General features: G+C 36.4%; 1 protein-coding gene across 17 annotated transcripts in view; it reads left to right on the top strand.

Annotated features, from left to right (window-relative positions):
• QTMAN (queuosine-tRNA mannosyltransferase) overlaps positions 1-25,635 on the top strand; it is a 397,197-nt gene that overhangs the window by 101,544 nt on the left and 270,018 nt on the right. For 11 of the 17 annotated variants that reach the window (XM_078451312.2, XM_078451313.2, XM_078451315.2 and 8 more), the window contains 2 exons: positions 20,426-20,490; positions 23,869-24,072. The exons of 1 other annotated variant lie outside the window; for it this stretch is intronic. In XM_078451312.2, coding sequence (XP_078307438.2) covers positions 23,894-24,072 — 179 coding nt within the window. In that variant the 5' untranslated portion in view covers positions 20,426-20,490; positions 23,869-23,893. The remainder of the gene's footprint in view (positions 1-20,425; positions 20,491-23,868; positions 24,073-25,635) is intronic. 5 more of the 17 variants (XM_078451320.2, XM_078451322.2, XM_078451323.2 and 2 more) reach the window with 1 other exon arrangement.

The raw sequence follows: 25,635 nt of genomic DNA on the forward strand, positions 1-25,635 counted from the left end.
AGTTTTCTGTCTGACTTTATGGCCTTCGTTCATCTATCAGATTTTAGATAAGATCATGTGATTGTGAGTCACATATTTCTTGATCTCTGGCTTCTTGAATAGGTAAGCATGCAACCTGGACCCCTTTAGGTCTGATTCTTTAAAAAATGTTAATCTCTCATGTGCCTTTAAACTGCCGACAGCGTTGTACCCAAGTTAATTTCTTTACGCAATTGGTAGATTCTTCAGCATAACTTTTGTTTCTTGAGTCTTTTCAAGACCTGTCAAAGAAAACAAAATGCTAACCTGACTTTAAGGGGCAAAAAAAATCCTCCCCCCTCCCGGCCCCGTACTATATTATTCTTTGTTCTCTATGTGCATCAAAGTGACAATCCCACACTGTCTCAATTGAGGGAGTCTAGCACAAAATAAAAAACAGCCTGGCACTGTTCTAGGCTGGCAGCCAAAATGTTTTGTGTAGCTTGGTTCTGGCAGTGGTTTTCATAAGGCAGAGGGTCTACCCTCCCAGCACCACTGAAGGAAGGCAAGCAGGCTTAGTCTCTCCTGCTTCTCCCATTTCTTTTCCTTCCTTTTCCTCTTCCTTCATGTAGAGCACCATAGGAGAACAACAAAGCAACTTTTTCTTAAATAGAAACACCGTTCTCCTCACAACTTCCCTGTTTACTAAATGGCATTGTTCCTTAGGGAAGCTTGTGTTAAATCTCCCTTTTCCAGCTCTTAGAGATTTCCTTCACAGTTGGCATTTTTGCCACGCTTTTCAGAAACCCCTTCTGAATATTGCTAACTTTGGTCCTGTTGACATGGTATTTTTGATTGATTGGAATCCTGTCTTCCTTCGCAGCTTCTTATTTGAATGGAAACTCTTGAAGATAACTTGGTGGTTTTAAATGGATTTTTATGCCAAAATAGCTCTTGTTGAAACCCAAAAGTCTGCCATTGTTTTCTATTTTTGTCTAAAACTCAGGGTCAGCTTTTAGCATTTGTGAATTGAATACTCATTTTTAGAATGTCTGATAAGTTTAGGTAAGCAAGTTAACTTCCATTAAATATAAAGATGTGCATTAAAAATTTTTTCCTTTGAAATGAAAATGCAAGGTTAAGCAGAGTGCTTTTAGGTTTCCCAGTTCTTTCTAAATTATAGCTAGGGACCTATTATTACAAGGAGTGTGAACAGGTAGCATTATGATTTTTAAGTGATGATTTGAGCAGGAGACTAGGTTTTCACTATGAGCAAGCATTCTATGAAATTTCGTAGAATGTTCCTCAAAATGCAAATGTGTTTTCTGTTGTATTAAGCAAAAACAAATGACTGACTTTCAAGTGCTCTATTTTAAAAATTAGTGTTTTGCAATCAAGATAAGAATAGTTAAATAGGCAGAATATGTTTTCTAAAGAGGAGATTGATATTATTGTGACTGATTTTTATTTTAAAAACTTGTCAATGATTTTTGGCAATAAGAAAATGACTTTGGGAGGAAAAATTCATGAATTTTTGTTAATGGTATAACAAATGTGACCGAAAAGAAAGTAAATATGGTTCCTGTTAGAATTATTAATGTGAAACATTTTTATATACCACATATACTGGGAAATAGACCTATTATGCATACATTAAGATAAACTTGTACAATCTAAGTGTTGTTTTTTTTTTCCCTAGAGATTTATTTTTAATTTAGAAAATGCTTTAAAATCATTGAAAGGATTTGTAAAACAGGTATATGAGAAGTATGCATTAAATAAACTCACCTGTTATTTTCTCTCAATCTCAAGACAGGTTCAGCAACATATTGGCTCATTAATTTCACAAAACAAACAAGTACCCACATTGCTTTATATGTATAATGCACATGTTAATAAATGCTAACAATTCTCCATTCCCCCCAATGCTGTTTTTTTGACTTGTATTTAAGTGCCCTTTTCTGTAGAGTAGCTAAAATCAATCTGGGTGAGATGCCTGTTAAGTTATATCAATTAAGTCTTTAGGTCAACATTTTACATTTTAGACGTGTGACATTTTTTAGAAGGAAAGCCAGTGAAACTTTTTTTTTCTTGGTCCTCTTAAGTGCGTGACTGTCTGTCTGGAGTCCTCTGTGCCCAGGTGTGATGGTATAGACCAAAAGCTTGTTCTCTATGTTCACCTGTATGTTTATTGCATATTAAATACTATGCATTCACTTTAAATACATTTTCTCCAGTGCTATAATTTTGATTTGCAATTAAGCCCTTTGTCTTTTCTGTGGTAGGAGCATATCTTTCAGTGACTTAGGAATTGCAACATGAATTGTTGTATTTATTTGTTTATTCTAACTATACACAGGGGCATAGTACAATATATTTAAGACCTGTAATGTTTGAGTGTTTGAGCAGGGTTTTTTTTTTTTTTTGTTTTGTTTTTTTGTAAATACTATTGAGCTTTTCCTTTTTGTAGGTAATAAATTCTACAGTTTTGTTTAATGCAGAACATATATCAAAGCTGTATCTTTATGGTTTGACATTATATGGTTTGCAGGAATTACTGTTTAGTAACTTAATCATATTTGTAGCAACCTGGAAAAAGAGCTTTATTGAGGGATGTCAGCAAAGTTGGATAAATACTAAATTCATTATTTTAACCAGGATTTTATGTTATTGTATTAGATAGCATGTTTATAATTATGAGTAGTGTTTTGTTTCATTGGAGTATCACTTCAGGTTTTAAACGTTACTCCAGGGTAGGTGGCTTGAATATTTTGTTTGATGTCAAATATTGGTAACCTATAATAACAGATGTGGATTTCTGAATTTATGTGGTCAAAGATATTAGTAATCTTCCCTTACACGTGTGGTACAGACTTCAGTGTTAAATTTTGTTAGAGAGTATTACAAGAACGCGTGTGTGTTAATTCGGTCGTTTGGTTCTTCCTCTAATTTTTGATACATTTTAATTCCCCCTGCCTGACATATTATCATTCTGTAGAATACTGTCACAAGTATTTCATATGTTTTCTGTGGCATCTCACACTGCTCACTTTTTATCCATAGTACCATATGAGTTCCCCCTTTCAGGTTTGCGCTGCATATTTTAAGCTGCTGATAGTGTAAGTACATTGCAAGGTAAAGTGACATTTAGCTTTTTGAGCTAGTCTCATTTTTAGCATGAAAGCAGGGTGGTTCCCCCCGCCCCCCATCTTCTCGTATTTCCCATTAAAACAAAGAAATTCAACAAAAAAGCAAACAAAGAAATTCAGAGATTTGGCTACAGCAGCAATTGAAATGCATCAAAAAGTGGCTACTACAATACAGTTTTATTAATGAATGATCTACATTGGTTCCAGCTGTGTCCATGTGATTAGGCCTTCACCAGGCAGCCATGGGTATTTCCCTATTGCTTTTATTTGATTTCCAAGAATGTGTCATCTGTTACATCAGCCCCTGCCAATATGCCCCCTGTAAAAGTGTTTTGTTTTCTTTTTCCTTCCAAATTTCTGAAGCATAAGTTGAATACCCACACATATCCCTGCCGAAATATTGTTTCTAGCGAATAGTGGCCTAGGTTTCTATGCCTGGTGTTGCATACCAAAATTCCAGAATATAAATTAAAGTAAATGTTTATTAAGTTTATCAGTAAATGCTCAGAAGTGTGGTTGCCTGGTAATGCTAAAGATAGACTATTTTCGCTTTTACGTTTCCATCTTAATATTTTATTACAGTGGTATAATGTGTTATAGAGGTGGACAAGCTTGCAGATTGAAATGGGGATCGTCCAGATTGTTCCCTTCCCTGGACCATATGGTATAGTTCTAAAAGCCTTTTGTACGCTGTCTGTTCAGTTTATTGTAAACTCAATCTTTAGTGCACCTAAAAAGATAACCAAATAAAAATGGGCCTCAGAAAAAGGACTTGATATCATGTAAGGGCCTAGAAATACTTGTTTTAAAGGAGATAACTGCAGATGAAATTGAAGTTGAGATGATATAAACAAAGGAGACTTGTCATTCTCTGAATATGCTTTTGAGTTCATATGGATTGACCAGGATTGCCTTTGAATGCTGGTTTTAAAATGAAGGAATTTATGTTCTCTGACTATACTTATTATCCTTATTTATTTTATTCTTGCAGTCTCATGAAGAAGAGAATATAGCTTTTATCTGTTTTACAAAGGAAGCTTCTACCTAGGAACAGTGCCAAAAATATATATAAGCCCCAGGTTTTATGAATATATAGGGTTTTGTTTTTTTTTTTTTTAAATTGATTTCAGTGAGAATTTAGGGCTAAAACTTTCAATTATTTCACCCTTTAACTGTTACCTCTACTCAGATTATTGAAAACTTTCTAATTCCTTTCCCCCACCCCCAACTTGACCTATTATGGTTCCATAATTCTATTTTAGGAAAATGGGATAAGAGATTGCTTATCCCATATGCTAAGACTCTTTAAAAGCTGGGAATGAGATGATTTCTCCTGACTCTCACTCCCCTTCCCTCTAAAGTAAGCTACTGTTAGAGAGGAGCATTAGACATTATCCATTGCTTTTTGGCACAAGAGATTTGAAGCTGAAATTCTACCAAATGAGGGGAAAAAAAAAGGAGAGCCTGTGAAGAGCACGATTCTTTACTCTATCATTACCCTGAACCACTGAAAGGGTAACTGAGAGGAACTCAAATGTTATTGGAATGTGTAATTTTCCTTTGAATGGCCACAGTGAAATATATTTGAACAAAAAAGGCAGAAAAAGTATATGTGGCTTATGGAGTGATGGTGATTGAAATGAATGAATCTTTCCAGCACTCTAAGATAGAAACTATTCCAAGAATGGTACACATTCAAAATGTGTCCAACAGAAACTTATACAGACTATTACCTTAAGGAGCTTACTATAGAGAAGTGGAATAGCATAATAATTTAATAATGGTAGTGGTAAATTGGACCCCAAATATATTTGGGATATATATTTTTTTAAGTTTGAAAAATTTTTAAAAACGGAGAAACTGATTTCGGTTTGCAGAGGAAGTCTTTCCTATTAAAAAAAAATACTGTTATCTTGTGGTCTTTCATTTATTCAGAAGCTGCTTTCTAAAGTGCTCACACAATTGAAAGCATAGTTTACACTGTGAAATAAACTAGGTTCCTTGTTCCTTCTCTCTTTTCATTCTCCTTCCTTACTCCGTTCCTAATCTTTGGCTATTTGATTCTATGTGTATATTGCATTTGTGAATGATATATATACCACACCATAAAAAATATTACTTTATAGATTTGAGGATCAGTTAAGAAGGGAAATAAAAATCTTGTAATGACTATGCAACAAATAGATTTCTGTGGAAGAATTAGAACATGCTTATTTACATAATCCACATTACTGAAAATTGTAGGACAATTGTAGAAATGTAAATTCAAAATTGTTTTTATTTCTTCTAGCTGGGAAGAACTAGATCATAGCATAAGCTGAGGAAGGGGGAGCCATAGATAGTTTAACTCAAATCCTTCCTCTTTGCTGCAGCTTCCTTTTTAATGGTAAAAATGCCTCTGGCTCCAGAGAGTAGAAAATCTTACTGACTCTGACTGAAATGAGGAAGGGTTTTATTTGTCTCATAAGAAGTCTGGAGGCAGTTAATTCACAGATAGCTGATGCCATCAAGGACCCAGGTAGCATCTCGTTTTCCCACATCCTTAGCATGTAACTTGCCTTTTATTACACAAATGACTTTTGTTCCTCCAGAAATTGTGCTTACCTTCAAGCAGGAAGAAAAGTGAAGGATTCTCAGAAGCGCTTTCCTCATGGGGAGCCCCCTCTTTTTTTTTTTTTTTTTAAGAAAGGGATGTCTAAGAAAAAAGAAAGAAAGAAAGGGATGTCTGCTCATGGGGGACATCTCCTTGGCCAAAAGTCTGTCACATAAGTACTTCTAGAATGAGATAAAAAGTTTTTAGCCATCTTGTTTCTATTTTGGAGGAAGACAGGGAAAAGGAGAATGGGAATGAAGGTTGAGTGAGCTCTCCGAGTTCTCTGCCATAATTCTCAATTCTTTTGTATGATGAGTTGCTTGGACCTTTGAACTTTCTGGGTACTTGGTGTATATAGTAACTTGTTGGTTCCCTTTTGATATAAGTACATATGTTTTGGTTTTGTAATGTTATTTCTGTGTCTGACAACAGGAACTGTAACTGGGTCACCTTGGTGTCTTTACACTTACCACAGTGCCTAGATGTGGGTCTTCACTCAACACTTGTTGAATGAATGGATGGATAAGTATTAGGAAACATATTATATTTGTAATATTATTGGTGTAAATCATTTATGCCTATAAGGGATATAGTGATAGTTTTAATTTGTGAGGGGTTGTGGACTACATTTTATTGATTTGTCTGTTACTGCTAAGGGAAAATCAAAGTTGCAAAGTTGTTTTGAGTGGAAGGTGCTTAGTTACAAAGGTTATAGGAGAATCCTCAAAATGACTTAGTACCAGTGCTTTTGCTGGAGTACATTATTCCATGAGTAAATAAAAATATAATTTCCTTTTAACCCTTTGCATAGACTATTGTTTAAACAAGGATATCTTGCATTTGTCATATATTAAGATCTCAGTTTTTGAAGAAGTAAGCGATTTGAACTTATCAATATGGTAGGAAATTTGATAACTTACATTATTGATGTTGATTTACAGGAAGGAGTTGTTACAGCCTTGGTAGCCTCATGGCAAAGAGCCTACTGTGTCACATCTTATCCTAGGTGGCATTTTAATTAATGGTTTTAATTCTTAGAGTGACAGCTTCATATTTTTTTAATCCACATACAAATAGTAATGTACAATTGAAGAATATGTCTAAAAGAAACACTAAGAAGTCATCTTTACATCTGCTTGCTTTGCTTAATCTGTCTTAGAGGAAAGCAGGCTACCTCTTCGTTCAAAATCTGCAGAAGAAATGGCTGAGTGTAACTTGATAGGGTGAATCAGTGCCTCACAACTTGTCCAATGTCTAACTGAAATTCCTTTTGTTGTATTTCCGTTCTGTTTCTGTTATTTTGGCCTCAGAGGACAAAGAAATCAACTATCCACTGTCTCCCATGCAACATTCCCTATATAGCACCATTTTAATAAATTCCTCCCTTTTCATTCATCATGGCAGGGTTGCTGGTACCTTAATTACTAAAACAACCTGTGCATGGATAGAACTTATCTCAAAGCAGGGAATGTATTCAAGTATCTGGAACTTAAATTTTCTATCTGAGCAGTTTATAGTCACTGAAAATAAAGGAAGCCCTTTTAACATTCAGAAGCAGTTCTGGAGAGAGTTCCTACATAATCACAATTTAGGCAAGATAGTTTCCTAGATTTGGACTCAGAATTGGGTACTGATTGTCTGTTTTGGCCTTTAAGCTGCTCTTTTGGTCCTACTTTTGGGGCCAATGCTTTGCGCTTAAAAAAGCGTGTTCAGCCCTTTTTCACCTTTATATTCTCAGTGATCACTATAGTATCTGGCACTTAACAGGACCTAAAACTTTGTTAAATGAATTGTTTTAGTATCCCTTGGTAATGCTTCCTAATACAGGTACCTTTAGGCTTTACATTTCCCCATTCCTCTTTATTTTTCTGCCTAATGAGCACCCATAGTTAATTTTGTGTTGTCTTTATCTTCTTATTCAATAATATCTGCTATGGTTCATAACTTACTTGAATAGTTAAATACAGTGGTAATGCCTGGACAATTCAGTTTATGATGCTGCTCTAATTTTTATCTAGAAATCTCTTTTTTCCCTTTCTCATAAAGTGAGAACTTATTGTAGCCTATGGAGGAGAATTCAAGAGTATGTTAGTTGAGTGCCTATTGTGTGTAAGGCACTTTGCTGGATAATGAATAGATATAAACATAAGTTGTGCATAGACTTTGCTGCCAAGGAATTGAAATCTGGTTGACCAGACACATATATACGGTGTAACTGTTGTCCAGGTGGGATTGTGGTAACTGCTCTAATTGGGGTATAAGCCAAGTTTGGTGGTACCACAGAGGAAGGAGTAATTGCTTCTGACTGGCTGAATATAGGTGAGCAATTGACTTAAGCTTTTGCAGATGAGATGTAATTTGAATGGAGTCTTGAACTATGTGTAGGAATTTGACAGGTGGTAAAAGTGAATGGGTTCTAGGAAGAACGCACTAACAGTGCTTGGAGGTGGAAATGTGTATGGAATGTTCTAAAAATTGTGTTCAGGTAATGGTGTGTCTGTGAGAGTGACAGGAATCGAAGCTGAAAGGGAGCTTGGCACCAAATTGTCAAGGGTCTTATGTCTTGCTAAGGATTATTTTCTCTTTCTTCTGTAGAAAAAATCAGAGGTGTTTGAGTGGAGGGCTGACATTAAGTTTCAGAAAAATGGAAACATTAAATGTAGCGGCAGGGAGGGAGGACAGTCAGAAGCTGATGCCTACTTGAGGTTGAAGAAGATGAGGGAGGCTGGCGGCTCAAGGGCTTGGAAGAAAGACCTGATATCAGGGGTCTGGGGTGAGTCAGCCAAAAGCACTGTGGGTTGTTGATTTGTCGAGTTGTACAGCAGTATCCTGGCTCCCAATAGAGGGCATTTTCAGTTTTGAGCCTCCTTTCCACCTACATCATTTTGGAATACTCTAGAACATGCCACCTGTCCTCACACCTGGGAGATCAAGTATTTCAGCCTGAATTTGAGAAGAAAGTAAAAGGAGGAAAAAAAGGGTTGAATGGTTGTTAAGGGAGCCAAGAGTTATCTGCACATTTCTTCAACTCCTCTTTAGAGTGGGGGTCTTGGCCCTTAGTACTTTCTTTCTGGGCTCTTGGTTCATCGTCTTGAAGTAGAACTTGATTTTGGTCTCTCTTTGAGACCCAGCTGAAATGTTTTATAACATTTATCACTCTGTATTGTAATTATATCCAGGTCTGAGGCCAGAAACTATATTTGGGTCATCTTGATATCAAAAACACTTAGCATAACTTTTATTTTTTTTTTATTTTTTTTATTTTTTTTTTTTAATTTTTTTTTCAACGTTATTTATTTTTGGGACAGAGAGAGACAGAGCATGAACGGGGGAGGGGCAGAGAGAGAGGGAGACACAGAATCAGAAACAGGCTCCAGGCTCCGAGCCATCAGCCCAGAGCCTGACGCGGGGCTCGAACTCACGGACCGCGAGATCGTGACCTGGCTGAAGTCGGACGCTTAACCGACTGCGCCACCCAGGCGCCCCTAGCATAACTTTTAGAATGCAGTCATTCAGTGAATGCTGAATAAAGCACATTTGTTTATGCTTTCCAGTCACACAGACCTTCTTACTCTCCGTACATGCCAAGCATGTTCCATCTCAGGATCTTGCTGTGCCTGCTGCCCGGAAGGCTTTAGATCCAGATCTTTTTAGCAACCCCCACTCTTATGGTTTCTGTTTAGATGCCATTTCATCGGGGAGGTGTCCTCTGACAACCCAATATAAAATACCACCCTTTCCCAGCCCCAGGCCTCGGCAACCGGATCCTTCATTACCTTGTACTTTTTTTTTTTTTTTTCAATAGCACCTGTACCCTCTGAGCTACATTTACTTGATGATTGTCTTTTTACTCCAATTAGAAAGCAATTTCCTGTGATAACAGGAACATTTGTTTTGTCACCTAATTTACCCACAACACCTGGAACAATGCTGGGTGCATAGTGGGCACAATAAATATTTGCTAAAGGAATGAATGAATGGTAAAGATCAGACTGAAAAGGATAATAAACACAAGTGTGCCAGTTTGTTTACAGCTTCATGCAAGCAATGGTATTGTTGTTATAACTTTTATAATATCAAATCATTAGTATTGCTCTCAGAAAACAAAAACAAATTCTGTTTTCTATAGATTGCGCCTGTGAAATCTAATTATGGATTAGTTTTTGTTTTAAAAATATTTGAATGCCAAGCATATCCAGTCAGAAAACACTTTTATTATCCATGCCAGCTTAATTTTTAAGGCAGTGAAATGGAAGACTGTCATTTCAGCAAGCAACTTATTTTCATTTGTGAGAATGGAATATTTTGAATATTCTAATTGATTTTTGAGGGTGATTTTACAAGAAAATAATCCTAGTTTCTGTACATTGTACATTTGCCTTTAAGACAGAAAAAAACCTAGAAACAGGCATGGAAATTATTTTCCCAGAAAGTTGAGCGCTTACAGCTTCCTGATCAATGTCAGGAGGAGGGGTCAGTCAGTTCCAACATAAAAGGTAAATCTTGAGACACTGAAAACTTTAAAGATTTGGTTTAAAAAATTATTTTATATGTATATTTAAAGTTTGGAAAGAGATCCTAGACTGCCAGTCATGAGCCCAAGCCTCTATTTTATTGTATTTTACTGCAAATTCACTTGGATATTTTTCCAGAAATCTTAAGTCTGTAATTTGGCTGTAAAAAAGTTGGTTATCAAATCAATATTATTATATGGCTTTTAGTGTCATAAGAATTCCCTTTTGGAAACCCATAAAAACTCATTTTTTCTCACCATAAACTTTATCTGTCACTTTTCTGTAAGGTCAGAGTACTAATGCTGGAGGTGATCTGCTCTGGGACAGAGAGTCAACATAGTGGTCATAAAGTTAAAAAATGCCACATGGTGCTTTCCTGAGATTAGGGTTTCTTTTTCATATCAAGTCGGTGCTAATTTTAAAATATGGAAAGTTACAGGTTGATCACTATATTCTTAGTGTCCCTTTAAAAATAGACAAAATGATAAGCTTGGCCCTCATTTTCGCAGTTTCATATTTTTATTAGTACTTTTGTGTTTTGTGGAGGTTAATTCTTAATTATTTGTATACTTCTAATGGCAGGTTTTTTTTTTCTTTTTCCTTCTAGATTTCTAAGCTAAAATTTTCAGGATAGATGGTTTTAAAGATGAACTATGATGAAATTGTTGCACTGGAAAACAATTCCAGGAATAATACTTTCTTATTATTTGAAATATGTTTCATGTTTTCATAGCATTTAAATTGTAAAAAGTACTAGGACCTGGGGGTTCCATTTAAAACCATTTCTCTACTAAGTCTGAGTTGCTGTTGGGTTAATGTATATTGAGTATCCATTCAACTATTGCATGTATATAAATATAGGAAAAATATGAGTGATTATGAAAGGAGGCAGTCTTTTAAAATTGCAAGACTGTGTCTGTAGTAGTTGACTATGCAATCAGTCCCTCCTTTAACGTGTTTAACACATATGGATGATTACTCAATAGCATGTTGCTGCTTTTTTAATACATTTTGGAAATTAAGTGTGAAACTAGAAGTTCTTTTCAATTTTATGCACCTTTATTAAATATTTCCCCCTTAGTTCAAGACACAAATCTAATTATTTAAGGCACAGATTAATTTTGACACTTTACTTGAACTTTAAAACTCTGAGTCTGTACTATATCTGTCCCTATTCAAAACCGTAAGTGCCAAATAGTATTTTAGTTTCTAATATTCTCTGTCAGAGTGCAGCTTCACATTCCTTACCAATAAATAAAGATCTTGATCTGTTTACAATTATTTAATAATTCAAGTACTTTCAAAAATCGACTATTACTTTTATTTCACACATTAGACAAGCAGTATTTCCAAAACCAAATTAATAGTGTTTATGAATAGCTGTAGCCCCATTAGTTTAACCCTTGCTGATTTGATTTTTAATAAGTTTCTTTATAGCAATAGTAATAGAATAATTTGAAAACCGCTGGCAAGCTCCTGGAGGGGAGTAAGCCTTCAGTAATTGGGAAGTACTTTGTTATTTCAAACAATTTGGCCTCCTTCCTAAAGTTAGAAAAAATTTATAGTTTCTTTTAATTGCAAGTTGAAATATATTCAGTGAAGATAACTTGAAGAATAAAATAAAACACAAAGAGAAATTCAAAACAGCTCATACTTCTACCATAAATGATTATTTATGCCTACCTGTGTTCACGTGTATTCTCTCTTGTGTTTCTATGTCATTTCATCATATATTTTTATATATTCATAACTTGCAATCATGCAATGGTAGAAACATTTTTCCATGTTCTTTTTATTATGATTTTTGATCATTAATCATTTAATTATGAAATTTCTTTTTGTTGGATATTTTCATTGCTTGCAATTTGAGACAAAGACTTCAGTAAAGATTCTTCATAATTTCCAGTGTTAATTCTCAGAAGAAGTGGTACTGTTGAATCCAAAGATCGCAGTTTTCAAGATTTTTATATTACGTTCAGATGTGATAAGACATTTTAATACTTTAAAGCAGATACAGCCTTAGGCATTGGTAGAGTAGGTAGCAGCCTTCCGGCCTTGAGAAGTGTCTTTTTTTTTTTTTTTTTTTTTAAGTTTCTTTATTTATTTTGAGAGAGACAGAGACAGCACAAATGGGGCAGGGGCAGAGAGAGAAAGGGAGATGGAGAAGCCCAAGCAGGCTCTGCACTGTCAGCTTGGAGCCTGATGTGGGGCTCAAACTCATAAAACAGTGAGATCGTGACCTGCGCCAAAACCAAGAGTCGGATGGTTAACCGACTGAGCCACCCAGGTGCCTCGAGAAGTGTCTTTTTAATTCACGAACGATTCTTATCCATTCTGCAGATGGCTGAAATTTTGCCATCACCTGTTGTCCCCTTGTAACATACAAGTACTCCTGGGAGAGGTAACACATTGTGCCTGGCAGACGTTTACTCTGAACAATGTGCAGGAGGTTATCCAATATCTTCAATTTAATTCTGGCAAGTATAGTTTGGACACAAGGCAGGAGAAAGGGACGTTAAAACATTGAGCAAGAGGAATGATGAGGGTGAACAATATTTTTTTAACTTCAATTCTGCTAAGATCAGTTGAACAACTGCTATATGAAATGCAAGAGAGTATATACCTAGTTTTATGAGTTTTAAGTTACAATCTCTCTCTACAGTGATTCAGGCTGTTTGTTAACTGCAAATGCTAATTAATCCAGTAGAGAGACGTATGGTCCCAGATATGGTGCATATACATGCCGGATAGAGATGCAAGGGGGAATTAATTAACTCCTAAGCAACTTTACTCTGTCTGAACACTCTGTTTGCAAAATGTGAAATTACTTCCTTAAGAGGTGATGAGGATGCAGAGTATGGCTTTGGGTAGTTGGCAAAGAATATTCTGTACTGTAGGGTCTCAGCTTCATTAGACAAAATATTTATGTCATTGGAATGTCTCCTTGAAAAACCAGCTGATAAAGAGATAATAGTGACAGACAAGGCCACTAAATAGATAAAAGTCATAGTGCTTGCTCCAATCAGGAAACTTTGAGCTGTTGTTACTTATCTTTTAGTCAGTGGAAACTTGTGTGTCAGATGATAGGGGCAAGCCTGTGCTTCCTCTGTAGAAAGACCTATAGTAGACCTTCTAGAAATTATACACTGTTGTCTCTGTATGCCTATTCTTTACTCAACAGTCTCAATCCTAAATATTTTCAGGATTTAGAAATTCCAGTCTATTATTATCAGACTGACTCTTTTTCTTATAATAGTGGGTAGCTAATAATATGCCCCTTGTGATACTTAAAAATAGTGATACAGCTCTCATTACCACATCTCTTAGCCCCAGATTTACTCAGCCCTGGTCTAAACTGGGTTTCTGGGCTTTTTAAAATTTATCATTAACGATCTCTAGAATCTATCCAGTTTTTCCAGTGTTGGCTTCTTAAACCATGAGCAAATGCCTTAGACCACTGGCAAATCAAAAGATTCTTCTCAAGGATATGGCAGCTAGAAAAGATCTGCTGTAGTACATAAATAGAAGAAAATATACTTTTAACTAGTCCTACCTCTAATAAGTAAATTACAATAATTAGGTGGAACTTTGGAGGTGAGAGAAGTGTCACTAAACATTTTAATTGATACATCTTTAAAGCATACTTTTATTGATTTGGACCTTAAAGGACATTAGAGTTTATGTCCTTTATTTATTTACTTACTTATTTATAAATAGATTCTGATACTGACCTCACCTCACATTTCCCAAGACCATTTAAATAAGTCTGTCACTGCAGGGTGACTTTCACTAATATAAAGTGAATATTAAAGGTGTCTAACATTCAGGCCTCTATGGAAATTTCTTTTTCTTTTTCCATGTGTCTACCTGATATTCTTTTGCCTCCTGAGCTGTTAGGATTTTGTATTTCTTGCAAGTTGATTTCTCTCACTGATAAATAGATTGAGTTGTGAGATTATGTCCTTTTCATTTTTTCTCTGGAAGTGAGTAAATCCAGAACTTTATACTTGGTGACATTTGTTTCAACCCATCAAGGGAATGCCACCCATGTTTGCTTGGGTTGCAGTACTTCAAATAGGACGTTGAGAATGTTTGTGTGTTAGAGTAACTCTGCTATTTCTGTTTCAAAATTAACTGAAAATGTGATATGTGCTCCCACTTGGAGAGGGAAACTTCTCAACAATTTTTTATTTAGTTAAGATGGATTAAGTTCTTAAAAGATGTTAGAGCGAGACTCTCTAGCGCCAGTATAGTTAAGAATCTGTTAGTCATTTTATTTTAAACTCATTTGGTATGTATATTTATAATTATCTTACACAATCCAAGTCTGAGTTAAAATTTGTCATAGAAGCCAATGTAGGGTAACAAGATAATGCTTCTGACCAAGAAAGAAATGCCAGTCTAATGATTAAACCAATTGAATCCTTCTAGGTCGTAGACTTGACTGTCCTTGTGTTAAATATTCTTCTGGAGTCTAGAAAGGTCAGAGAGAATAGATGCCCATGGCATGAAACTTGGCTTCTAAATCCCTGGGTAGGGCTGCTGGGGCAGAACTATTTTTCCTTAGAATGAGGTGTGACATTTTGAATACAATAAGATGCCACCTGTTATATTTTAGGTGGTGATAGAATGTGTGCGTCAAGTTCTCTCTGTAAGTAGTAATTAGTGGTAGGAAGGGGTGATTATTTGTAGTTGATAATAATAAAGGTCTTGGATGAGTTCAGAAGAAATTGTCAAGGCAATCGCTAAAGAGTTTTATGGTTTATTGACTCAAAGAGAGTGTTGAACACTTTCTGTTTGCTAAGTGCTGACATATAGTGGTAAGCAAGCAGACCTGGTCACTGTCCTTTTGGAACTTAATATCCAGTAGGGGATACAGATATTATGTGGTCACTCGTATAAATACATCCTACAAGTGTTAAGTACAAAGAAGTACTACAGATTGTTATATCGGGGAGACTCAGACTTTGTCTGATGGTGACAGTAGTAAATTATGAAATAAACTGAACTCATCTATATGGCTGACCTCTTCGCCTCCTGTTTCAAACCCTCCTGTCATGTGAATCTCGGATATTGTCTTCCTTCCTCGTCATTAAGGTCTACTGCCCTATCAAAAAGGCCTTAGTCTGGAGCTGGGGCATGAAGGATAAAAGTTGTGGGATTAGGGAAAGGATGATTATGCAGGACTCTGGAAGGAGTTATAAGAGATTAAAACAAAAGTTTTGTGTTTTATCACTCTAACTATATGGTATTCTATATAACCATGTTGTGTGGTTTATAGCACTGATATCCTAGATGTACAAATTATTGGGAGTTACGATTAAATATAATATGTGATACATATATTTATCATCTTATACTGACATTTATATTTCACACACATATAAAAACATACTGCAATATATATCATTTACATATTATAATTCTTAAACATTGATTTTTAATCCCCAAACTCCAAAGACTAGAAAATGGATGCACCTTTTACTTACATCCTACCAGATACCTGCAATGAAGTATAATGGGGAAGATAAATGACCATGGGGTCAGAAGACCTGGACTTAACCCCTTGCTCTGTCCCTTACTCTGTGATGCTCAATACTCTCCATTTCTTTTTCTATAAAAGAAAAGCTGTTGGTCAATGGCTCCCGCATTCCTTCCACCTAGGATTCTGTGGATTCTTGACTCTCCTACTTAGGTATCCATATATGAATGAGTCAGATAATCTAATTTTCTCCCACTGGACTGATTTGCAGCCCATTTCAGGAAGGTGGAAGCCTTGGAGAAATGCCATCCTGAGAAAGCAAATACATTATTCATCTTGTCAGACTTTTATAAAATGAATAGTTGATGGCAGAAAGTATTTAAAAATGCCTTTTTTTCCCTTCCCCATTAAATAAAAGTATAATTACTCAATGTGAAATGGGATCTCTAGATTTACGGTGAGGGAATTGGCTTCTAATCCTGCTTCCACTGCTAGTATTCAACTAAGATGATGATAGACCAAGCAGATTAAAAAACTGCAGGTGATTTTCAACATTCACGGATCTCACAGATACTCATTCTTTTAGACCATGAAACTTGGGTTGGCCCAGAATGCAATCACTTGTGGTGTTTCTACCATTTCTTTTATCATTGTTACTTCTCTTGTATAAGTAGAATAAGATAAACTCGTATCTACATGAAAAGAAATCTAATAAATTCTCATTTCTATGACAGTACGGAAAGAGAATCAGTATTTGGAAGAGAATATAGTGTGTTTTGCTATACTCGCTGCTTGATTTAGTTTAGCCGAAATTTAAGTCTAGTTCCTGAGGTGAACATGAAGAGTCTGATGGCAAAGGGAGAAAGGTGTGAAATCACAGAAGTGTTAATTAACTAGGAGAGTGTGAGCGCTCGGTAAGGCAACAAGGCAGGGTCTGGGTAAGTGGGGGAAGAGAGATCCCAGTGGAGAGGGAGAAGCAGGGCTGTGGTGAAGAGAAAGGAAAGGCCAGGAAAGCAAGGTGAGCAGTGCCACATTTAGGGCCTTGGACTTTATCCATTGGTGACAGAGACGTTGATGTTTTTTTAGCATGTCACCTCATGATCAGATTTGCATTTTGGAATATTACCTGTAGCTGGAATACGGAGAATGGTGTGATGGGAACCAGATGATGTGGCAGCATGAAGGCCTAGTTAGAAGGGCAATGGAATAGTTCAAATGAGCGATGAGATGATTTTCTAGTGTAAAAGTTTCTACTCATTCATAAATACACTGCCACATTTTAAAATGTCGGCAAATTGAAAATATTTTTAGTATTCAGGAGAACTAATTCATTACTACTTTTATAGTTTGAAATGTTTTGTGAACTTAATAGCAATGGAAAACTGAAAGAGGATTAGGATTTTATTTGTCAGTGATATTAAACCAGTAAACATCTCACAAAAAATTTCATAGTTACAGCTTTGTTGTGCAATGTGGAATATAACTTCACAAAAATGTAAGGTAGTGAATTTGTAATATATACACATCTCTTTATTTGTGGAACTTATGCATATTTGAAAACAAGTGAATGATGTCCTAGTGTCAGTACGAATAAGCAGTTGTTGAATTTGCCTTTAATACAGTTATAACCAAGACTTTGTATTCATTCAAGTCATGGAATAAGTGACTGACAGTTCTAAACAGAAAGTTACAATCCCAAATTGAGAAAGAATGAAGATATTTGTTAGGGAAAATTACATAGCCATATATGCATATCAGATTGTAATTTTTAAAGAGTACATATAGAAGATCATAGCAAATGAAAAAATTGGAAAAGTGCACTTGAAAATTACTTCAAATTGTGTCACAAATAAGGTGGCTTGTAAGTCTTCTTACCAAATCTTGGTTTTGGTGCATAAATCCTTAGTTCTTCATGACCACAACAGGAAACTAAAGTTGGAGCTGAAGAAATTGGAACACTCATAGCACTGTGGGACAATGGATGAATACAGTGGGACATCATTTTCAGCATGAACCCAAGATTTTTATTTTTAATGCTGCTATTTAAGTACACACAGTAGTACACAAGTTATGATAAATGTTGGGTTGTATGCCCGTTATCAAATAATGGAGTAATGATCAGTTTCCATCATGCATTATCTTTAATTCACACTCATGTTCAGGAATCTCATTCATTCCTTACTGTTAGCCAAACTTTCTTTAATTGTGTAGAATATTGCCAGGGCCTACAGTTTTAGGATTGTAAGGTTTTTACGCTGCATTTAATACCAGATTGTCTTTTAGTATTCAGAGATTACATTGAGGTTCTAGGAGATAGGATGGATTTGCTATGCCTGATTTTTATGAAAAGCTTTTCAAAAATAACTTTTTGTAGGATCTGCTTACTTCTGTTTCCCCCCCCCCCCCACTCTACCCCTCCATATGATACTTTATTGTAGTGTAATACTTTGAGGACACTCTTTTTAGCAAAATGTATTTTTACTATATATTTACCCTTATTAGGTTCTGTTAGGGGAATTGGTAGTGACAGGTTTCAAAGCAGAAATCTTTTTATGCTTATTTTTTAGTATATAATAAGATAATTTCAGGTACATTTTAACAACCGGGGTTTCCCTGATGAATCATTAAAATAAGTGAGTGGGCTGGAAGGTAATACTAACTTTTCTCAGTACTGCCCTATTTTACCCTGCTGGGTTATTGTGGCTTTTTAAATAGAAGCCTGCGTGTTGGAGTTGGTGGGTGGAGGTGCAGAAGGGACAGGGTCAGTAAGAAAATACCAGGTAAACCTCTGATGACCTATTGGGAAGTCCTACTCAAATTTTATTTTCCCCAACTTACGGCATTTAGTGTTTCACTTCACTGGTTTCTGCCCTGCCAAACTGAACTTTTAAAAATATTGTGTATAGCCAAATAGAAAATATATTTGGAGCAACTGATTGAAGTGTAAGGTACCAAGCCATGTGTGGATTCGCCTGTGGAATCGATTTCTCATGTGTGTGGGATTCAAACCGTTAAACCATCATCACTGAAACCATACCTTCCTACAGCTAATAGCAGTAAGGTGTCTGTGGAATTTATTAATACAACAGTTCCTCTGATTTAAAATTATTACCTGGTATTTGGTTGGAAAATTATTTGAATATTATAAGTAACTGAATTGACATCATATATGAAGGCTAATTATGGGTTTCTAATGTGATTTAGGTTTTGTTTTAAAAATTCACATGATGTGTTTATACTTAGCACATCTTTTTCAATAAATCATTGGCATATTGCAAATTTCCTTTCTGACTACTGTTAAAAAAAATAACTATGGCAGCAGTTGTAACTGCTAGAGGAGGTAGACTAAAATGTAGTTCACCTTGAAAATGGCTCAGGGAATAAAGAAATTGGGTCAAGCTTAAAATAAATGCAGGTACAGTGACAAAAAGTTTTAATAAAAATTTAAAAATATTCACAGCATTGGTTTCAGGCTACTTTTGTTCTTGGTGATCTTATCAATGCATTATTAGTTTTTAATTGAGATGACACTAATGGCACTTTTTCATTTTGGTCAAAATGTTCATATGAAACATTTTTGTGATTTTTTTCACTATGTGTCTGCTTTTAATCGTAAATATAAATTTTTAGAAAGGCAGACAATTCTTCGATAGATCATTTGACCTCTGGTGATCTTAAATAGAATTTGAAGTGGTTTAAAATTCCTATGTCATAGATATCACTTTGACTCATTTATATTGCCAATTTAATGTGTAGCATTTAGCCATGTATCATTAAATCATAGTATTGATAATGAATTAAACTTTCATAAAGCTTTAATAGTGTAGTAGATTCTCATTCATCTGGCATCATTGGGGAATAAAATATGCTGAAGAAATGAGTTTTGTTTTTTTTTTTTTAACGGAAGCTCACTGGGTTAAGCAGAAAAACTTAAAAGTTGATAAAAATTTATCTGACACACTTTGTATGTTCTTTTTGGGAGCAAGAGTGGATTGGCCATTTACTTTTTTCTTTACATTATAAAATATTAACAGTCTAGTGTCATGCAGAAAGGACATGGGCTTTCTGATCGATATTTGTTCCTCACATGAGAAGTTCTCTAGTTGTTGTTTTTCCTTTGAAATAAATGCCACACCCCTAATTCTGACATCCTTACTCCTTTTCTGCGGTGGTGCTTGTGATAATGCTTTAACAGATGGATGAACACTCAGGCACCTATGTAAGACCTTTGGCTGTGTCTAGGCTTGCCTACCATGTTTTGGCAAACACCTGGCCACAACCTCGGGCTGTAAAGGAGACCCTCTTCTTGCTTCGGAGGAAGCATTTTCAGTGTCAAGGATGCTGCTCCCCAGCGTTCACTCCCTAGGAGCCATTGGTAGTGGTGCCTGATGTCTGTATCCACCTGTTCACCTGTGCTTGGGAGCATCTGTGCTGTCAGGGTGACCACCTGCAGTTTTCTGGGACTGTTGCTAAAATGAGCAAATAATGTACTCCCTTTATCTTTTAGCAAATTCCAGCATAACAGCAAAAATTCTTTTTAACAAAGTGTTTTTTTTTTTCCAACCTCATGCTCGTTTGTTTCAAGCAGTGCTTTCTAAAAACTCAAGCACAGCAAGAGTATTTGCACTGTTCTTTAATGTGCTATAAATGACATTTGGTTTGAATCTTATATTTAAAAATCAGCTTCCTCTCTTTTGCTTGCACCTAATGGGAATCATCTTTCTTCCAGGTTGTGCTTTAAGAAGACTATAGGGAGGAACACATTTTCTTCTTGCCACAAAAGTTGCAATAGAAGTAAGTAGGGGAACTGCCAGGATATGTCTGTCTCCACAAAACAAGCAGAACAAATTTCCATGAATCAAAGCCACTAAGTATAGTTTTCAGAGATGGTAGGACATAGTTACTCTCCCTAGAAAAATACCCAAAATGCAGGCACACCCATTGGCCACTAGAAAAATGCTCAAGTAAATGCTAGTTCAAACCTGTACATTTCACTCTTCTTACTGAGCTATTAAAGGGGTGGAAATCTACTATAGCTATAATCTTTTTTTCCCCTTTTCTATTTTTCGACCTCCCACATGCTTGGTGTTCAGTTCTGCTTACTGAATGTCTTGAATCTCTAGCAGCACCTACACATACTGCCTCCACATTGGCTTATGATTTGCAGATAACTCATGATTCAGACCCATAAGAAACATTTGTAAATATATGGCATGATATGTGCTCTAGATTAATCATGAAAAGGAGCAAAGGACTGAAGAATACAGAAAGCTTTTTTCCCTTCTAATATTGATGTTGCTTTCTTTGAGGTTATATGAGTGAAATATTCTTTGGAGTGGCTTAGATCACATTCCATCACTTGGGGAAATATCTCAGGTCATTTTTACAATAACCTTTATCTCTTAAAAAAATTTTTTTTAATGTTTATTTATATTTGAGAGAGAGAGAGATAGCGTGAGTGGGGGAGGGGCAGAGAGAGAGGGAGACACAGAATCTGAAACAGGCTCCAGGCTCTGCTGTCAGCACAGAGCCTGATGCGGGGCTTGAACTCAAGAGCCGCGAGATCATGACCTGAGCTGAAGTCGGATGCTTAACCGACTGAGCCACCCACGCGCCCCTACAACAACCTTTTAAGGATATACAGGGCATAGACACCTTAGTGTGATTAAATCAGAGGAAATAAACCTAGATAGAGATATATGTGGTATGATCTAGTAAGCAAATTAATGTTAACTGCTTTTAGTCTGTCTTAGAACCTTTGATATAATTTTCAAGATTGCCTTATACTGTTCTCTTGGTTAACTTTCTAGAAGGTTCCATTATTTGAAGGATTAATGACTACCATTTTCTTAAATTTATTTTATTGAACATTGCATTTATTAAAGGTAGTCTCCAACTGGCCTGAAAAAAACCAAGCTTCTGCATAGCTCAGCCCCTGAGCTAACTTCTTCCCACAATACCTGTGGGGCTCTCACGTTCTTATTTGAAATACAAGCTGCTGATGATGAATGAGTAACACTCCCTGCACTTCAAATGCTTATGTGTATCCACCTTTCCCACTGTCCTTGGTTGAGAGGTGACCGTGATTGAAAATTACTGATTTTAAAATGTAGGAGAATTCCAACATATCTTTCCCCCTTAAGTAAGATGATTTGTACTAATACTGGGAGGGGCAAAATATCTTATTACTGTCTGTTAGTTACTATGCTTCAATTTTATCTTCACAGCACACCTCTGAGGTTGGTATTGTTATTCCCATTTTAGAGAAGGCAAGACTGAGGCCTACAGCCTTGGGTAACTTGCCCAAGGTCACTCAGCTCTAAGGCACATTGCTGAGCTTCAGACTTGTATCTCCCTGTCCGCAAGGTTCATGTCTTTTCCACCGAGGAACACTGCTTCTTATTCTGTAGATGACTGAAATATGTACTTGTATATTTTTCTCCAAAAATGCTCAATGGAAGATTCAGACATCAAGAACTAAGCTTTTTTTCACTCTAGTTGTTTCTTTGAGAACCATCTGAGACTTCTTGCTTTGAAATGCAATGTTAAGTAGGCATTGCTTTGATTGAGCAAGGTGAAGTAGAGTTTTATTAATGAAAAGCATCATTGAGTTGTTGAGACTAACAATTTTGTGGAACAACATTATTAAGAAAAGCAATATGCTGTTTAATGAATGGTGTTTACTTAAATCATAAAGGAAAATTAAAAAATCTGGAATATTTTTTAAACAGTGTAGTATTTATGTTCAGAGTGATGTTTCTTCCTTACTTCTTACAGGAAATAGCATATAATTTGAAATGTATGTGGACTTTTTTTACATTCACACATATTTTTATTTCCCTGAGCACATTAACAAAAGTCATTTTATTAAACCAAAAAATTGCTTTGATAGCTAACTCTCTGCGATGAAAATTTTGCCATGTCTTTAGTTTTATTATTTATTTATTTAATGCTTATTCATTTATGAGAGAGAGAGAGAGACAGACAGAATAGAATATGAAGTAGGCTGCAGGCTCTGAGCTGTCAGCAGAGAGCCCAATTTGGGGCTCGAACCCACAACTGCAAGAACATGACCTGAGCTGAAGTCGGAAGCTTAACCAACTGAGCCACCCAGGAGCCCCAAATTTTACTATCTTTAATAGCAACATTACTTTATCTCTCTTGATGGGATGGTTGTTTACAGAAAGGTTGTAGAAGCCTTGCTGGTTGATAGGCATATAGCTTTACTCCGTTGGTTTACCTTTGCAGGTGGGATATTTATTGGTGATAGTGGGAAGTGGTCAAGATATGTGCAATGTCTCAAGAAATTGTATCTTAAGATTTTTAACACTAGAGAATTGAGATGTGAATATGAATGTGCTTTCTTCCTCTTTTCTTTATTTTTGAGAGAGAGAGAGAAAGAGAGAGAGAAAACTTGTGCGGGCGGGGGAGGGGCAGACAGCGAGGGAGACAGAATCTGAAGCAGGCGCCAGGCTCGGAGCTGTCAGCACAGAGCCCGATACGGGGCTCAAACTCATGAACTGCGAGATCATGACCTGAGTCCAAGTCAGATGCTTAATCGACTGAGCCTCTCAGGTGCCCCATGTACTTTTTTTGGTTAAATATGGTTCACTGGGGGCAGTGATAGCTGGTGAATTGAAAGGTGATTAATATGAGAGTGACAGAGTCAGAAAATTTCTGAGTTGAAAAGGTCCTCACAAATGAAGGGCTCTTGGAGTGGAAGTCATAGGAGATGAGTTCAGTGACTGTCTGAGAGTAGTAGAGCTCTAGGCCAACCACTTCTGTGGTTACTGAGTCAGGGTCGAAGCCATTCCAACCAGGAAGTGAGTGATCATAGCAGGAGAGGGCTTTAAACTTCCTGAGGTTGGAGAAAAAACGGAGTCATTGTGGAAGCAATCTTAGGGCATGAGGAAAACAGAAAAATAAGCATCCCTTATTTCCTTTTATTAACAAAAATGATGTAAAGGTATTGATTACAAAAATATAAATCCTAAGCGTTAATACACTTTTTTAAAAAGTGGGACATGCGTATTTAAAAAAAAAAATAAGTGTCTTTAAATTATTTGTATTTGCCTTTTGGGTACACTATTTTAACTTCTTTTTATTTAAAAATATCTTTATAAACACACACATATATATGTTGGAACAAATATTTTTTTGCTTATTATTTAGAATCTGTGAAGTCTTAAAAGGACCGATGAGTATTCTCATCATTGAAGCGTTCTATGGAGGGTCCCATAAACAGCTGGCGGATCTGCTCCAAGAAGAGTTAGAAGACTGTGTCCTTTATTCCCTTCCTGCAAAGAAATGGCATTGGAGAGCGCGCACATCGGCTTTATACTTCTCCCAGAATATTCCCATCAGTGAACAGTACAGGTAATCAGAGCTCAGGCTGCGCTGTCAGTCTGTTTTTAATGTACTTGTTGTAAGGATGTTGCTTCTCTGTCAGCGTCTATGAGATTTTTCTCCAGCCATGGAATTGGTCAGTCTGACTAAGGACATGTCCCTTTAGACACAGTAGAGCAGCAGGGTACATTTTACACTCTGAGGACATCGGCTAGTAGGAAAATGGCCTCATTCTGAACCTACAAGCCTTTGCTCATTTGTCTTGTGATTTTATCATATGCACGTGTGTGGGTGTGGATGACATTTTTTGGCCTGAGAGAAGAGTTGATCTTGGGCACGTTTGTTGTTGTTGTTGTTGTTGTTGTTGTTCCATAAGCTCCAGTGTCTCTTTTAGTGAGTGTGCTGTTTTGGTTTAGTTTATTGTGTCTGCTCTGTGCTAGGAGCTGAGGTTGTAAAGACGGAGGTGACCAAGATCTGCGCCCTTGAAGCTTTAAAGACTGTTGAGGTGGAGATAGACAGGCAAGTGCAATGTGAGCATGAGAAAATGGAGGAGTTGGTTTTGATGTTACGAAGTAGGAACACAGTGTGGAGTTGGTAACCTTTGCCTAAAGGATGAATAGATTATGGGGACACAGGACTCAGTTGTGAATTCTGATTTGTCAGGAAGTGCGAAGTAGGGGTGCCTATCAGAGATTCTTATGGGACACACTGGAAAGATGGATGAGAAATACTGATTGCATCTGGTGAGGACCAAGTAGAGTAGAGTACTGAACATCCCTACCTCCCTATTGTATCCATATTTATGGCCATGTGTCTCCTGCTTGTTAAACAGTGGAAGATTATCCTACTGTGGTTTATGTACCTGTTGTTCCTACCAATCTGGGCCCTTCTGTGTAGGGCTACATTGGTTTAAGCAGGAGTGGGGAGTGCCAGGCTGATAACGCAGTTAGGGCAGACAGGTTGTTAGAGAGAGGGCATGACTGTCGTGCTCACCTTTGCTTCAGCAGCCATGTCTGTCTTGCTTGTAGGTGGGGCAATCACTAGAGAGACAAGACCTTGGGATTTAAATGTAGGTTGCTGTTCTTAGTAGTAATTTGGGGGATTCAGAGAATACCCCGTTTGGCGGATGAAAATCATGCCTCATGTCTGAGAATTCAGATTATCAGGTAGAATAACAGTGAGCGCTCAAGTCACCTTGCTTGGGATTATAAAGGTAAAATGCTGTTTGAGGGACAAAAATATTGTGTATTTTTCTAATCTAAAGTGTATTTTTCCTTGTATACTTCAGTGTTTTGTATTCTGATATCACTAAGTGAATATCGTTCACTAACAGTATTAGAAATTTCAATGAGTGTATCAATATAAAAGTTTTAAAGGCAATGGTAAGACGGTTGCTGTGTTAAAACCTGACTGTTTATAGTTGCTTTCACATCTCATTTAATTGTGTTTTCACAGCACCAACTGTATTATATTACTTAAGGTCACGTAATCCGGTTAGCTTTACGGCACATTTTCATTTAACGTTACCATTTGATACAATACATTTCTACAACGATTTGAACATTGAAATGAACCATTTCTCTGTCTGCTGTT

Source organism: Panthera onca, chromosome C1 (assembly GCF_046562875.1).
Source record: "Panthera onca isolate mPanOnc1 chromosome C1, mPanOnc1 haplotype 2, whole genome shotgun sequence".
Taxonomy (NCBI): domain Eukaryota; kingdom Metazoa; phylum Chordata; class Mammalia; order Carnivora; family Felidae; genus Panthera; species Panthera onca.